The following is a 16488-nucleotide window of genomic DNA, read 5'->3' on the forward strand; positions in this document are numbered from 1 at the left end:
CTCCAGAAGTCACTGAGCAGAGGAGATCCCCTAGAAGACAGGAGCTTCCTTACTCGGGGACTGTGAGCCATTTTCAAAACTGCAGGCAGTATGCTATCCTTTAAAAAATGCCGCCTGTCTGAATTGACAGCCCTGTTCTCGCAGCACATTCCCAGCCCCAAGCCCCCCTTGACAGAGCCCCCTTGACAGAGCCCTGGTCCCCTACTGAGGAGTAGTGGCTACCCCCACAGAAGCGTTTTTGCTGACTTTTGTGGTTGTTGTCATTCTCTAGTGGAGCACTTTTCCTCAGTCCTCACCCTCTGCCCTCTTCCTCCTGTAGGGTGATGGGCACAGCATTCCGTGCTGGGGGGCTGAAGCTTGATAAATCCAGGCCAGCTTATCTCTAAATAGAATCCATCCCTCTCACTAGAGACGGAGAAAATCAAGTTCCAGGACTTCCGGCCTCATCAGCCTCCCTCTTCCCTCGCTCTCCCCGGAGGATAAAAATAGGCGCCTCCCCGGGCCTCACTGTGGATGGAGCAACTGCGCGCCGAGGCTGGAGCAGCTGCTCTCGGAGGCGCTGGGCCTGCGGGAGGCATGGGGACAGGGCGAGGGCGGGTCTAGGTGACCCGAGGGGACGTTTGGAAGCCTCGTGGAGAGAGGAGGCTCCTGGAGCAAGTTTGACCGCGATGGTGGGTGGTTCATATAAATACATCACGAGGCCTGGCGCACGGCCTCGCTCCGCTGCCTTTAAAAAAGACGTGTATCTGTGATTCGTCGCTTCTTTGGGGGACAAGGACTCCCTAGAACAAATGATGAGATGTACATACCACTTCTCTGTGTGTGCTCAAGCACACGCAGCACACACTGAGACGCCGAAGGACACACAATTTCATATTATGGGGGGCTTTCAAAGCCTGGCATGGACCACAGGTTAACACCCCCAAGTGAGGGTTGATTATAGGGACGCAGAACGATTATAAAAAGTAAAAATTTGTAGTGTGTAAGAATAAGATGACTCAAGTTTGCTGAGCGAGATCTTGGAGAATAATTGTATAGAGTATACATCCATGAGAACAGACACAGAAATGTTAATGTTGACCTCCAATGGTGGGATAAAAGGTGATTTCTATTTTTCTCCATTTTCTCGGAAAACAAAAAGCATGTTTCTCGTTTGCAACAGGAGCGCCCGCATCCAGGCATTTCCCGGGATCTGGGGAGCCCACTCGGCTGCAGGCGCGGCCCGGGCCTTTCTGGACTCTCTGTCCGGGGGGCGGGGGGCGTTGCAGACAATAGACAAGCAAACATCAGGCCGGTGACAACGTGGGCCGGGGATGGGCTCCTTCAGAGGGTGACCTGAGACCCCCTCGCGGGCGGAGGCACTTAGGTAGTCCCCTCCCGCCCGGTCCCGCACGGAGGGGCGGGGCGTGCGCGCGCGCTCTCGGGGCGGCGGCGGCGTGCACGGGCGCGCCCCCGCGGCCAGCCCCCGACAGTGGACGATGACTCCGAGGAGGGGGCGGCGGCGGCGCGCTCCGGCGGTCTGAAGCCGCGGCCGGCTGCCACGGGCCGGCGGCGCGATGAGCTGGGCGGCCGCCCCCGGCTCGGGGCTGTGAGGGGCTCGGGGCCGGGGGTGAGTGGCGGCGGCGCGGCGGGCGGCCCACGCTCCTCCTCGGCGGCGGCGGTGGCCATGCGCGGGACGGCGCGGCCGGGGCCGCTGGGCCGGGGCCGCCTCCCGAGGGCCCGCGGCCTGAGGGCCCCGCCGCCGCCGCCGCCGCTGCTGCTGCTGCTCGCGCTGCTGCCGCTGCTGCCCGCGCCCGGCGCCGCCGCCGCCCCGGCCCCGCGGCACCCGGCACTGCCGCCTGCGGCCGCGGGGCCCAGCGTGAGCCTCTACCTGAGCGAGGACGAGGTGCGCCGGCTCATCGGTGAGTGGGGCGGCCTGCGCCCGGGCGGGCAGGTCGGGCCGGGCCTCGGCTGCTACCGACCGCCGGCGGCCCAGTCCGCGCGCCGTGGACCGCGGGCGGGTCCCCTCCGTGTCCCCGGCGCTCCCCATCCCGGCCCAGCGCCCCAGGTCGCCCCCGAGCCCCGGCCTCTGCCTGCCGTGCTGGCCGGGAGGTGTGGTCCCTGCCCGGGGTCAGCCTTCCGGCGCCCCTGCCCCCCGCCCTCGCTGCCCCGCCGCCAAACGATCCGAGGAACCCTCGGCCGCCGCGAAAGACCTGGGATCCACCCCATTCCAGCCTCCTCGGCCCCTCGCCCTATTCCCTCGAGTCAAGCGCTCCTACAGCTTTTCTTCCCTGCCGCCCCAAGTTTCTATGACCCTTCCTATGCTCGTCACTCCAGGGCCCTGGATTTTGGATACCTCGAAATTCATGTTTTGTTTAGACTCAACTTGCAAACCCTTGGCTGTGGGTTTGATGCCCCAGTAGAGGCCACGCTGCTGTGCTCATACTTGATGGTTATCATACTTTTTTAAAAAAATGAGAGAGAGAGGTTATAGGGGCCCTACATGTTCATGGCAGCCTCCAAATCCTGCGACCAATAAACATATTTTAAAATAGTGAATCTCCAGGAAGCAGACCTTTTAGCTTCTTCAGTAGCTTTTTGGTTCTTTTCTTGGATGTGTTGGAGTGTGGACCGATACCGTACCTTGTAGGGAAAGGATAACGTGGCTTTGGGTCGGTTGGTGGTTCTGTTCTACCTGATTAGCTTTGTCGTTTGGGGAATTAGTTTGAAAAATAATGATGTTCTCCTGTTGGGACTTTGTAGATTCTGTAAATGACCCCGTAGAGGAAGATATGATTGATAGAAGCGGCCCGAATGGGAAGTCTCTGGTAGTTGCAGATACCTAGATGTGGACTTTCTTTTGTGTATTATGGCAATCCTTTTATTTCAGCTCAGGTTGGTGGTGCATCTGAGTGTGTGAGGGGAAAAAATTATTCTCTTAAGCATCCATTATCTTATTTTATTCTTTCAAGTTATAAGACTTTCTTAAGATCTGTTGAGTTCAACTCAAGTGGAATTGCTTTTAGCAGACTGTTTAGACCTTGTTATGTACATACATGGGTTTGTAGTCTTTATCCAAAGAAGAATGCTGTGTTTTTGTAATGTCCTGCCATTCTTAATCCTCTTTTTAGTCCAGTGGAATTAGCTGAATTTAGTTTAGTTGAGTTGAAACTGCAAATTGGGTTAATACTTGGAACATAAGACTAAGGTTTAGGAAAAATAATGCTTATAAATCAATTCATATCACATTTTTTAAAAATATTAATGTCTTATGCATGGTTTTGTAAAGTTTTTTTGGTTAAAAGCATGTATATAATTTGTGACTTTGTTTACGTGTAAGAAACCAGCCAAGAGGAGGGGGGTGTTGTCCCTGTCCCCTAACCAGGGGGTGGCATTGGTTGAGTGCCTGCCATGTACTTGCTCCTACGTGTTTTATGTACATCATTTCCTCTACTTTTCTTGTGACCCAGTGAGTTAGATATCATTATTCCCATTTTAGAGATGAGGAAAGTGAAGCTTTAAGTAATTTGCTCAAGGTCACACAATTTATAATCATTTAAAAAAAATCAAGCAGTGTTGACATAGGTCACAAAGTTTTATTGAATGATTTGAAGATATTGTTTATGTAGAAGTTTGATTATGGCATGGTGAAAAAGAAATCATTGCTAATTAATACTTAAAGTGATGTGTTTGTGACCTGATTGTTGAGCATCCAGTTTATGCCCAGGAGTGGGCTCTTGGGAGGAGGGGAGGGAGTATTGCCTCACTGATCAACCTTGTCCACCTCTGGGGCCAGAGGGACCTCCAGCAGTATTTTCCTTAATAGAAATAGAGTTGACCTGTTACAGTGGGTCTCTTGACTCTCCATCCTGCCAGATCCAGGTCCTTTCCTTCCATCCCTTCCCATCTACCTCATACATTCTACCTTTAAAGTATTCCTTGGCCGCCCCTGGGTGGGGAGGAGCAATTGGGTAGGGCCGAGATGTATACCAGGCATCCTGAGTTCTCAGACTGCAGTTTCCCACAGAAACTCTTATGGTGTCGAAGACTACTTGAAATAATATTTTGTACCATATTTTTGTATCATTATGGGTTAAACACCTTCTGAAAGCTGACTTGGAAAACTAACCATCATTTTATAGTGTTTCTAAGACAATGAATTTGGAATTCCAAATAAGAAACTTATAAATGAAGTTAATAGTGACAACTTTATAAATTGAACTAATTTCCCTTGATGTGAGAATAAGTTGTTGTTTCATGCACTTATACGTGCATATAATTGAGAAAAACCAAATAGTGCTAAAAGGTTTAAAATAAAAAAACAGCAGTCTCCTCCCTTTGGCCTTTTTATCCTCCAGGACCTACTTTCCAGTGGAAGCTACTGTCTCAGAGTAGTTCTGTTTATTTTTTTTTCCTATTTTTTCCTTTCATATTTGTAAATCATTGACTTCCTGATATCATAACTGAGCACTTGCTGTCTTCTCTCCCCTAAACTCCCCAATATAGTTACATAGCTGCTTCTTGTAGTACCAGCAGCCAGTATTTACATTATTGTGTATATATTTATTGCTCACTTCTGAGTTAGTGACTCATGATTATGTTTTCTTTTCCTATATGTTTTTGCTTTTCCTGGAGCAAATAATCGCCTTTTAAGCTTTTTGATTAGTTTTCTGTGTATCTTTGGCTACATTCAAGCCAGCTTTGGTAGTCTAGTTATTAAGATTTGGTGCTCTCACTGCTGCGACCCGGGTTCGTTTCCTGATCACGGAACCACACCACCCGTCTGTCAGTTGTCATACTGTGGCGGCTCCGTGTTGCTGTGATGTTGAAGCTGTGCCACCAGTATTTCAGCTACCAGCAGGGTCCTTCTTGGTGGGCAGATTTCGGTGGAGCTTCCAGACTAAGACAGACTAGGAAGAAGGGCCTGGCCACCCACTTCTGAAAAAATTGGCCATGAAAACCGTGTGAATAGCGGCAGAGCATTGTCTGATACAGTGCAGAAGGTGAGACGATGGCACAAAAAGACCAGGCAGGGTTCTACTCGCTGTACACAGGGTATCTAGGAGTTGGAATGGACTCGAGGCACTAACAACAACAGTGGCACTACATTCCCTCAGATACTCCAAGAAATATGTAAAATGCCTTTTGATTTTTTTTTTCCAGGTAACATATCAAATCATCTATCAGTTCCACTTGGTTTCCTCTTAGAGACTTCACGCTCCGGAGCCTCGCATTCTCTTGTTCCAGTCTGGACAGCAGGATTGTTTTTCCTGCTACTTCTGTACCCTTCTCTCCTGTCTTGGAGCCTCTGTTTCCTGATCGCCTATCTCCCTTTTTCTGGTTTGCTTCATTTTGCTGAAGTGTATCCTCAGTAGCTTCCTAAGAAGGGTGCTTGGGAGGTAAATTATTGGAGGCCTTGCATGTCTGAAGGTGTCTCTTCTGTTCTCATGCTTTATAGATGATTTGGCTGAATTTAGAATATTAGGTTGAAAATAAAATTTTTAAAATAATTTTGATGGCATTTTCACAGTGTTTTCTGGCTCTAAGGGTTTCTGTTGAAAAATCCAAAGCCATTCTGATTCCCTTTTTTCTATGTTTTTTGGAAGCTCAGGGTGTTTTTCTCTGGCATTCTAAAATTTTATAAGCTTTTGTGTGGGTCTGTTCTTCTGTCCGTCCGTCTTGACTTAGTGGGCCCTTTCAATCTAGAGATTCATATCCTTCAGTTTTCAAAAATGTCTGCTACTTCTTTGATAATTTCCTACCCTTCATTTTTTGTTTTTTCTTTCTGAGATACTGGTTTGGTTATTGAATCTCCTGGAATTGGTCTGCAGATTTTCCTATGTTGCCTCTTATTTGTATCTTTGTATTTAGAGGAGGAAAGAGCGAAGAGGGGGAGAATTTCTCAATTTTGTCTTCCAAGCTTTTATTTTTAAAATTTTAATGATGATGTTTTTAAAATTTAGAAGCTCTTTTTGTTTTCTGTTTCCATTTCATTTTGTTTCCATTTTATTCTTATCTTATGGATATATTATCTTCGCTTATCTTTGAGGTATGTATGTTGTTTTTAATTTTTTCTGTATGTTGAATATGTTTTTAATATTTCTTCCCCTTCCTCCAGTGTACCCATTCATTTCAAGATTCTTTTTATGTTTGTTTAGATTGCAAATATCTGGTGATCCTTGGCTGTCTATAATTAGGAGCGCGATGCTGAAAAGTTGATTGGGGAGAGAGGGCATGTGTCTGCTGGTGCTCTAGTGACCTCCCTTGGAGTGCAGGTGGACTTTCCCTTGGGAGTCTACCCCACATATCAGCACCTTCTCATCTTCCTTGGGGCTGGTCAGTGTCTGCAGAGAAGACACCTCCAGTCTCCTGCGTCTGGTGTGCTTGGTGATACACCGCTGCCTGTGTTTGGGTGATCTGGTTGGGGAGGGACGGAGGGTGCCACCCTTCAGACTGTAGACTTTGACTTCTCCTGTTTACAGTTCTCCTGCCCCTGTGCTTCAGTTTCTTCAGAAAAAACTTGGGGTTTCATGCTGGATGTGGGGGCCCAAGTGCTTTGAATACACCCTTCAGAGGTTCCCCCTTTGTCAGGCCTGAGCTTCAGGCTGGCCTCTTTGGTGGCCCTTGGGGCCTCCAGGGCTGAACCCTTCAGAGGTCCTGAGGGGCGGTAACCACTCCTTCAACAGCTTCCCATCTTGCAGAAGTTTGTTGAAATGTATGATGTGTTATTGTCATCTTTCCCTTTCTGTTTGTCTTTGTGGTTTCATTACTACCATTTTAGAGGAGTTTGGGGAGGATGTGAGCATAAAGGCGAGTGGTCATTCCATAGTGTGTAAATGGGAGTTAGGATTGGCCTTTGACTGTTGAAAAGTGGGTGAGGTGTTGCAGTTTTTTGTAATAACAATATTAAGAAAGGTAGTAGTGGTGGTTGTATTAGTAGTTGACACTTTTTAGAGTGCTGCTGACATATGGCAATCTTGCTTGTGTCAGGCACAAAGATAATCCCTGTGTGGGGTATGTATTGCTGTTTTCATTTTATAGAGGAGGAAACAGACTGGGAGGAGGTGTGTAACCAGCCGAGTTCCTTGGTAGTAGGGCATGCAGTCCTGATGGAAGTACGTTTTTTCAGAGACTCCAGAAGCCTCAGGAGCTCTCTGTGTGGCATCCCTGTGTCCCCAGTCCCCGCCTCATTGCTCTCACTTACGCTTCTTAACAAGCTGCATTATAGGCAACCGTTTCCCCATTTACTGATGATGACTCTGATTCGGGGTCCTAAGGGCAGTGAGTAGAGGGCCAGGTCTTGACTCAGTCCTGCCTGAGTCTGGAATCCATACTGCATCTTTGTCAGCTCTGGAGGAGCTGTGATTAACCAAAATACTCAAGGAGCAGAATCTGCAGGCCTGCTGCTACATGTGCTTGTTTGTGGTTTTGATTATTATCTGCATCCTCCCATGTTCTCTAATTGATAATTCTGATAAGTGCCAGGTGTTCTGGAAGTCCAGCGCTTGTGAAAGTGAGGTGTGTGGCTAGGGCACTATCAGGGGTTTGGGGATAAACTGCTGGTGTGTGTGTGGGGGATATTGTGTTACCTGGTCATGGCAGCAGTGGTGGTGGTGATAGGGAATCTGTAGGGCTCAGGAGGACTTCTGAGAGTAGAATCCTCCTCCCACAATTAGAAATTCAGTCTGGATAGCTTGCCTCTCTGTTAAAATAAATACACTCTGGAAGAGTTAAGCATTGTTCACATCTTATTTAAAATCAGGTCAACACTAGCTGAGATAACTGCCCCCCAGATCAGTCCAGTAAAAAATTTTGAAGCCCAACCAAGTACCATATATTGTGGTAGAAAATGGTGATTGGAAATCATTAAATTTCTTTTCTTGAGGAACTCAGAATTTCATAAAGACTGTTATATCTATGACTGTAGCACTGAGATAAGAATTATATTGCTGATTGATATAAGTAAGTTATTCTAGGAATGATTACTTTTGACTCTAAAAAGGGAGAGGGGAGACAGGCCTAGAGAGTTTAGGGAAGGTGTTCCAGGAAAGGAGGCATTTGAGCCTCATCTTAAAGGATGAATTTGATAGGCAAAAAAGAGGAGCAGTTCATGCCAGGCAGAGAAAATAGCGGGGAACAAAGCCATAGAGGTATGGAAGCAGATGTGTTTGAAATCAAGGAACAGGAAAAATCTCATGTGGCTAAGATGATAAAAATTGGCAAAGCTGGGGAGGAGTGGCAGAATATAAAGCTGGGGGGTAGGTTGAGATTGGATTAGGAATTTGAATTTTATCTTTTGATAACAAGGAGCTGTTGAAGAATTTAGGAAAGGAGAGTGCAATTGGGACTAGGTTATATAGAAAAGATAACTTTGGCCCCAATGAAAAGGGTGGCTTGGAGACTGAAAAGCTGGATCTGAGAAATGGGACAGAGTCAGCCTCTGGTGATAAGAGGGATCAACTAGGGCAATTGAAGGGGTGGGATGGGTTTGTGAGGAATTTACAGGGAGTTTGGAGAAGACTTAGTGGAGGAGACCTGAGGGTTAAAGAAAAAGGAGCCGTCACAGAGGAATCAGGGTTTCAGATTTGGGCAGCAAAATCTGAACTGCAGAAAAGGACTCTTTCCTTTTGGGAAGTGGTTGAGGAAAAGAAAAATGAGATGAGCCATGTGTTCCTCTCCTCCCAGCACCTCTCTTTCCTCTTAAACCTCAGGCCAAGTGCTTGGTGGGGAGGGCGGGGAGGGTGTCCTCTAGCTGGTATGTCTGGTGTTAACCTGCTACTGCAGACTCTGAGGAGGTAGGGTGCTGGTGGAGGTAGGTTAGCACCCTGCAGCAAACTCTTAACCCTGGGTGTTTGGGTGGGGTTGGTGGCATTGACACAGCATTAATTTAAATCCATGTGTTTTTCACTGGGAGAGCAAGGCTAAGACGTTGTGCAATTGTGGGTTTTGAGTTTTTTTTTTCCCCTTCTTTATGTTACACATGTGGGAGGAATCTATTCAATTAAGGCTAAACCTGTCCTCTGTGAGTCACATCTTGAGTTAACTAGTTGGTTCTGAAGGTGCTGCCTAAAATACTGTTTGGATTTTAAGGATCACTTTAGAAACAAATGAAACATGTGGGTATTTTTTCTGAGCAGCCTGAATTGAGAAGTTCCACAGCATTACTTTTGGGGTTTTAATGCCATTATGCCAGTGTTCTGAAAAAACTTGCCAGCTGTACATACTAAAACAAAACAAAACAAAAACTTGGACATGAAACAGAACCATTAGCTACTCTGAAATTATATCACACTTAAAAGTATGCTTTTTTGTGTTATCCTTGTTGATATAAATCAAGTACAATATTTTCTAATCAAAATGTTATTAAACAGCTTTCCTTTGTGTAGGACCTCTTAAAATGTGATATGCCAAAACAAATGCATGTGTATTGCTGAGTTACGTAATAAACGCTTACTGAATAATTCTTTTTACTGTGCCCAGCAAGTGACAGTGCTGAGTGGTAGAATATTTCTGAAAAGTAGTTTCATAGGTCCCATTTTTGTTCATAAATAAATGTTTTCTTGTATAAATGTGTGTTTTGGTATACCTCTTGTTGTGTGCCAAGTACTTCATGTGTTCTCTTTTGTCAACCATGGGAAGTAGGTGGCATTGACTTTTTTTTATAGATAAAGCTGAGGCTCTGGAAAGTTACAGAATTTGCTGGAGGTCACAGAGATGTCTGGGGCTATGTGACTTCAAGATGCATGCTCTCTACTGTGCTGCCCTTGAAGACAGTTTACTTAGTCTTTATCTAACCAGAATCATCTGAGGAGCTTAAACAAAATACAGACTCCTAGACCTACCCTGAGCAATTTGTTTAGGAGATTGAGATGGGGCTCAGCTAATGAGCTTTTTGAATGCCATGTTTCATTGATTATAAGGTGTACAGTTTTTCCACATTTGAACATCTCTGAAATTGGAACCATTTTACAATCAATGGTGAGTCATCAGTTAACTGATAGCTTTTTTTCTTTCTTAGTGGCACAAAAAATATTGGTATACTTTAGATTAAAAGAAATACAGTATTGTAAAAAGATGATATTGTAAAGGAAATTTAGACATAATTTGCCGCCTTTCCTTTTTTTTCGTACCTGTCACAACTTTCTTTCAGAGTTGTAAAATTCTGTGGTGGTATTTATTATTTGCTTGTGGTAATGGCCGTGTACTAGTGTCCTTGTCGGGAAGCCAAATGACGGCAGTAAGATATTATCATTAGGTTTAAGAGCAATAGCAGTTCAGTTTTTAGTCAGAAATTTGCTGGCAAAAGAAATGTCAGTGGTTCTCAACCTTTTTTTTGTGAAACCGTTAGGGCCTTTCCCTAGACAAAGGCACAGAAACCCACGTCTTAAATTTTGCATACTGTGCCAGGAGTTCTTAGATTTTGAAGGTCTTGCAGGGACCCCTGATAAAAGTTTGTGAGTACATCTGAGTCCCACAAAAGTTGGTTCTGGAAAGGGGTATCTATTACATTCTGTATTTCGTCCTGGAAGTCCCTGACTTCCTGCGTGAATTTTTTAAAGTTTCCATACATTAAGGTTCACTCTGTTGTAGTTCTGTGAGTTTTGACAAATGCATAGAATCTACCATAGTATCATACAGAAAAATTTTACTGCCCTAAAACATTCCCTGTGAAGGGGGCATTTATATTTATAAATAAATAAATAAATAAATAAATACCCTCCTCTTCCTTGTATTTTAAATGTTTGCCTTTAAAAATGTATTTATTGTGGAAAATTTCAAACATTCAAAAGTAGAATAGTATAATGGAGGTATAAACCTTTATGTACCCATTATCCAGCTTCAACAATTATCAACTCAGTGCCAATTTTGTCTCATCTGTACCGCTCCACTCCCCAGTCCACTCCTTGCCCTCTCTCCCTGCATCCCCTGCTTAGATTATTTTGAAGCAAACCCAGACATATAATTTTATGAAAAATATTTTAGTATATATCTCTAGAGACCCTTTAAAAATCTGTGATAACCATTATCACAAGTAAGAAATTAACAATAATTCAGAAATATCAAGTATCTAGGCTGTTCACATCTTCCTGATTTATAAATGAATGTTGGTATAGAGATTCTTGTTTGCTCGCCGTTTCCTCTCTTATCCCTGTTGTCCCCGTCGTCCCCTCCTCCCCCCACCACATGTTTAGTTCCCCTGATGCCAAGATCTTTCTCACCCTAGAGTCTGCAGTAGATGGTTGCTCTGCCTCATAAGCTTTTCCCAGATCTTTACATGGCTGGAGGCTTCTAGATCTCAACTTTAAATGCCACTTCCTCAGAGAGCCTTGCCTTCCTAAGATTGACCTCCAGTGCCACTGTATTCTTTCAGGTGTTTTATTTTAAGCACTTGATATTTTTCTTGTTTCTGTCTCCCCCTATAGGAAAGTAAATTTTGTTTGAGTGAAGACCTTTTATTTTGTTCCACTCTATGTCCCCAGCTCCTAAAATAGTACCTGGCATGTAGTAGATGTTCAGTAGAAGTTCAATGAATGAATAAATGAATGAATCATACTTACTTTTTGGATTCACTGTCTTGTGCTTTACTGTGGTCATCATTCTCTTGATCATTTCCCATTGCTTGCTAAGCTGTTACCCTAAAGGGGAATTGGACTGAACTTACACTTATGAATGGAAGTTTAAATAAATTAGTTTTTAATAGCTTATTTTCTTTGAAATTGCCTAATTTTCCCAAGTCTCTGTCCCTTGTACCCTTGTCTCTGGGTGAGGTGTGCCCTGTCTTGGCTTTCATAGCTCTACACCCTGTACAGCAAATCTGTATCACTGTACCCATCACACTCTCTCTTTCCCCCGCTGCTCAAAGGCCACCTCCTGGCTTGGCACATAGCAGTCTCTCAGCAGACCATTGGTCCATATTGCAGTTGAAGGATGTGAAATATTCAAGAGAGAACCTGGCAAAAACGTTTTCTAATAATTAAAAGCTGGGAAATAGAATTTCTAATGTTTACTTCCGAAATGCCTAACCTGCTGTTAATCCTATCCACTGTATTTTTTCATATCATACATTGTAGTTTTCATCTCTAGAAATTTAATTTGGGTCTTTTTGTATCTTTGGGTCTTTTATATCTTCTATGTTTCCTAACTTTTTGACCATGTGGAGTACAGTTATAATAGTTACTTCAGTGTCCTGTCTGCTTATTCTAACATCTGTGCCAGTTCTGGGTTGGTTTCAATTGATTAATCTCTCTTTCTCTCTGTGTCTCTCTTTTGCTTTTTTGCATGCCTGGTAGTTTTTGACTGGATGGCAGGCATTGTGAATTTTACCCTGCTGCGTGCTGGAATTTTTGTATCCCTCCAAATATTGTTGGGTTTTGTTCTGGGACTCAGTTAAGTTACTTGGAAACAGTTTGATGCTTTCAGGTCTTGCTGTTAGGACAGGAGCAGAGCTCGTTGTAGGGCTAATTATTCCCTACCGCTGAGTGAAGACCCTTCTGTATACTTCTCCAGTGACCTGTGAATCATGAGGTTTTCCAGTCTGGCTGGTGGGAAAATGTGATATTGCAAATCCTATGTAAGTGCTGGGCACCGTTACTCTTTATCCTTTCTCTGTCCTGTGTAGCTTCCCCATGCATGCTCTGATCAGTGTTCAGCTGAATACTGGAGGACAGCCCTCTGCATATCTTGGAAGTTTTTTTGCTGTGCAGCCCTCTCTCTCTGGTACTTTGTCCTGCATACTCTAGCTGTCTTTGTCTTTCTGGACTCTCATATATTTGTCTGTTTTTTGGTTATTTCAGAGGAGAGGTTTAATCTGATCCTGTTCTATCTTGTCCAGAAGTGGAAATGGCCAAAGATTATCTTTTTGATTGTTTGCATCTTTTCTACAGTTGTTTAACTCCTTAAATTATTTGTTAAAGAAGAGAATTTAATCCAATTTAAAGAAAAAAGTTCTAAGGTTTGTATATGTGTGCATTTACATGTACACAAATATGGGTGTATAGTAGATAACGTGGCATGGGACAATATTGGATTTGGAATCTGCCTATTTGAATTTTAATTCCATCTCCTGCTGTGTGTGGGTAGGCAAGTAATTAATGTCTCTGAGTGTTGATTTCCTCATATATAACATGAGATGCTTTCAGCATACAACAGGATGTCTGTTACCACAGTTGCTATAATATATATGAAAATGCTACATAATCCTCAAAACAGTTTATTTTAGTTAGTGGTGGAGGATTTGCATGTTTTTAGATGAAAACCAAAATCATAGAATGTTAGGTCATTTCGATATCCCATGGTTGATAGATTGCCTTCAGTAGTAGTGTTTATCACTCGCTCACTGAACAATTATTTATTGAGTGTATACTAGGCTTTATTTTAGGGGATTGGGACATATTTTGGTGAATAAAACAGATAAAGATCCCTGCCTTCATGGAACTAACTTCTAGCAGAGAGCTAAGTGACTTGCCTGAGAAAAGAATTCAGGTAGCTTTGGAACTGAACTCCAAGTTAGCACTTTGTAGTGCATCCTGTTGCTGGCGGGGAAAAGTGATGTTTGTGAGTTCTCCATTGTGCTTTGAGCCCCTGGACATAACAGCCAACTCTAAGTTACTAATGGCCTCCATGGCTGACTGAGATAGCATACTCCTATTAGAAGTTGGCTTTGAAAGAAGTTGAATGGTGATCATGTCAAACTATGAGTAAATTACTCCATTTCTATTATGGGACTGTACCTGCAATGCATGTATGAGCTGGTCAGATCATTTTCTTCTTTAAATAGGGCAAGAACCAATGACAAATTATTTTCCAGGGTATCTTTTTTACCAGTACCCTTCTGGCACTAGGGCAGGGCCTGCTTCCTATTTTACATTATAGTGTTGGAAATTATGGGTTATATTTCTGTTACTTATTATCCTTGGATAGGATTTGGGAAGCACCTTTAACGTTTCTGCAGTTGTGGTACAAATCACATTTTTGGGGGCATTCTTTTATGGATTCTTTTTTAGATGACAGATATATTAATTGGACATGAAATCTTGTTCCCTGATCCTATATTTTATTGTCCAGCTCTCTTTGTAATTTCTTATCCTTCTGCTATAGTATTTTCAGATGGGAAAGGTGACAGTGCATCATTTTGAGTCATCCATTCGAAATCAGAAGTGACCATACTCTCCCTTTGATTCCACACAGCTTCTCCCAAGGTGATATCATCATAGGTACTTGAAGGGCAAACCTGACCACAGCATTTGTGATGGATACCTTTGGGCTTCCGTTTTCAGGGATCACAGAATTAGAGTGAAAGTTATGTTCTGAAATGTAATCCCTGGAGAATAGAGGAGGAGAGATGCTTAGTAAGTGGATCTTCGCACCCCCTAGCCTGGTCTGTTAAAGCACTGGCAATTAATAGCAACTCCAGTGGATTGTTTTTAAGTGAGCTATTGATTTTGACCATGTATCATGTTTTCTTCCTGAAGTGGCCAAGTGGTGCTCAGTGACTCCAGATGCCTAGCTTTTCCTTGGGAGGATCGGAGATTCCCTTCGTGAAGCTGACTTCCTAGCCATCTTTCAGTGACCAGGAGGGCGGGCCTGCTTGCCTTTCCTTGGATGAGGCCAGTCTTAGGCAGGAGATGAGGAGGCAGCCTGGAGGAAGAGGGCGGAGGGTGAGGGCATATTTACATTGTCTTTTGTTGTACATCATGCATATCTTCTTTCTCTTAAAAGCTCACTTTAATTCTTTTTATACTCTCTGTGTGTACATGTGTACACTCTCAACCAGGTTCTCTTATAGACACTTAAGGTTGCAGGAGAAAGATAGGAGGTAAATGCTGAATGGGCAGAGGATTACGTGAAAAATTGTAGTTAATCTATAAGATAATTGTTTAAACAGATGCGGAGATTGAAGATTTATGTGATTTTTTTCTTTTAATTATGAAGAAAAGATGCCCTTTTCTTAAAGTCTGACGATTGTAAATTCCCTGTCTTATGATGTAGTGAAATATTAGGTCTCAGCTAATTTTCTGGATATAATTTGACTATAGCTAGATTTATTAGATTCTGATGCACAACTTGTTACTTTATCTGTTTCAGCTTGTTAGTTTCCATAAACTAGGAAAATTTGGAATAAGAGTTCCATGTTCATGTATTTTTTTTAGCGTCAATTAAAATATAGAGTATTTAGTGGTTTCATACATAGTAAGTGATTTTGGCTTTTCTCTGGCTTTGTATACCACACTATCCTCAGAACTTAGAAGATTATCTTGACTAAATAAATTTTTTACTTAGGTTTTGACTGGCATTTGGAAACTGGATGATATCATAGAATAATAGAGTTTTGGCCGACATTTGGAAACCATGGATGATATCATAGAATAATAGAATTTTGTGGCTCAGGAGAGACATTAACATCATCTGGTTTAGCTCCTTTGTTTTATAGTTGAGAAAATTGATGCCTGGAGAAGATGGTTAGATAATTGATTGTTAATAAATTCTGCTTTAGTTCTGTTTCCATGGCATCACTTTTATTTTCCTGCCATAACTGATTTCTGATGTTTTCTTTAAAATATTATTTCCCTTAAAACCCACCTTTGATGTAGTTGGTTTTTATCAACAGCCAGACATTCATGCAACTAACATTTGAGTAGCTACAAATATACTAAGACCCCAGCCCTGCTTGTGAAGCGTGCAAGGTAGTGGGGAAGACAGACATGTGAACAACTCCCTGGAATGTGTTTTGTTAAGTCCTGTAAAGGTGGTTCCTTTTATAAAGGGAGATCGTTTGCTCATTGGCACTAATCAACCATTGTTGTGGCCTTGGGAAACCAATAGTTAACTTTTAAAATCATTTGGAAAATTTTTTGAACTATTGAGTTACTTGAACTTATGCTAGACAGGCCAGGTCATGTAGAGCACAGGCCTTGAATTAAGTTTGAGCTTAAGATTGTCTAGGGAAAAATGAATTTTTCTTGATGGATGTTGAGAGTTTTGCAGGAATAATTTTGGTTTTTAAGCTTGGAATTTGGGTTGTTTAAAAATAAAAATATGATCAAATGTCATATTTTCTTTTTTTTTTTTTTTAAAGATTTATTTATTTATTTCCCCCAAAGCCCCAGTAGATAGTTGTATGTCATAGCTGCACATTCTTCTAGTTGCTGTATGTGGGACACGGCCTCAGCATGGCCGGAGAAGCGGTGCATCGGTGCGCACCCGGGATCCGAACCCCGGGCCGCCAGCAGCGGAGCGCGCGCACTTAACCGCTAAGCCACAGGGCCGGCCCCATATTTTCTAACGAGAGAATAATATTCCTACTTTGCTGGAATTGGCAGTGAGAAATTTAAGTCTGGTTATTGTAATTGAACAACTAAAATGTATCTCATCCTAGGTTAGAATAGAAAAATTCTGTGCATTCTAATAGCAAAATGCTACCTCTTTAGTCCATGACTGTTCGCTCTTGTTCTGTCTGCCCTTGGACTGAGCCCCTTTCCACCCTCCACCCACTCCTCTTCACCTGCTCTG

General features: G+C 43.3%; 1 protein-coding gene across 1 annotated transcript in view; it reads left to right on the forward strand.

The window, feature by feature from the left end:
- The first annotated feature begins 1550 nt into the window (after window positions 1-1550).
- Window positions 1551-16488, forward strand: part of RYK (receptor like tyrosine kinase) — a 102546-nt gene continuing 87608 nt past the window's right edge. The window contains exon 1 of the mRNA XM_058552871.1: window positions 1551-1901. Coding sequence (XP_058408854.1) covers window positions 1667-1901 — 235 coding nt within the window. The 5' untranslated portion in view covers window positions 1551-1666. The remainder of the gene's footprint in view (window positions 1902-16488) is intronic.

Source organism: Diceros bicornis, chromosome 2 (genome assembly GCF_020826845.1).
Source record: "Diceros bicornis minor isolate mBicDic1 chromosome 2, mDicBic1.mat.cur, whole genome shotgun sequence".
Taxonomy (NCBI): Eukaryota; Metazoa; Chordata; class Mammalia; order Perissodactyla; family Rhinocerotidae; genus Diceros; species Diceros bicornis.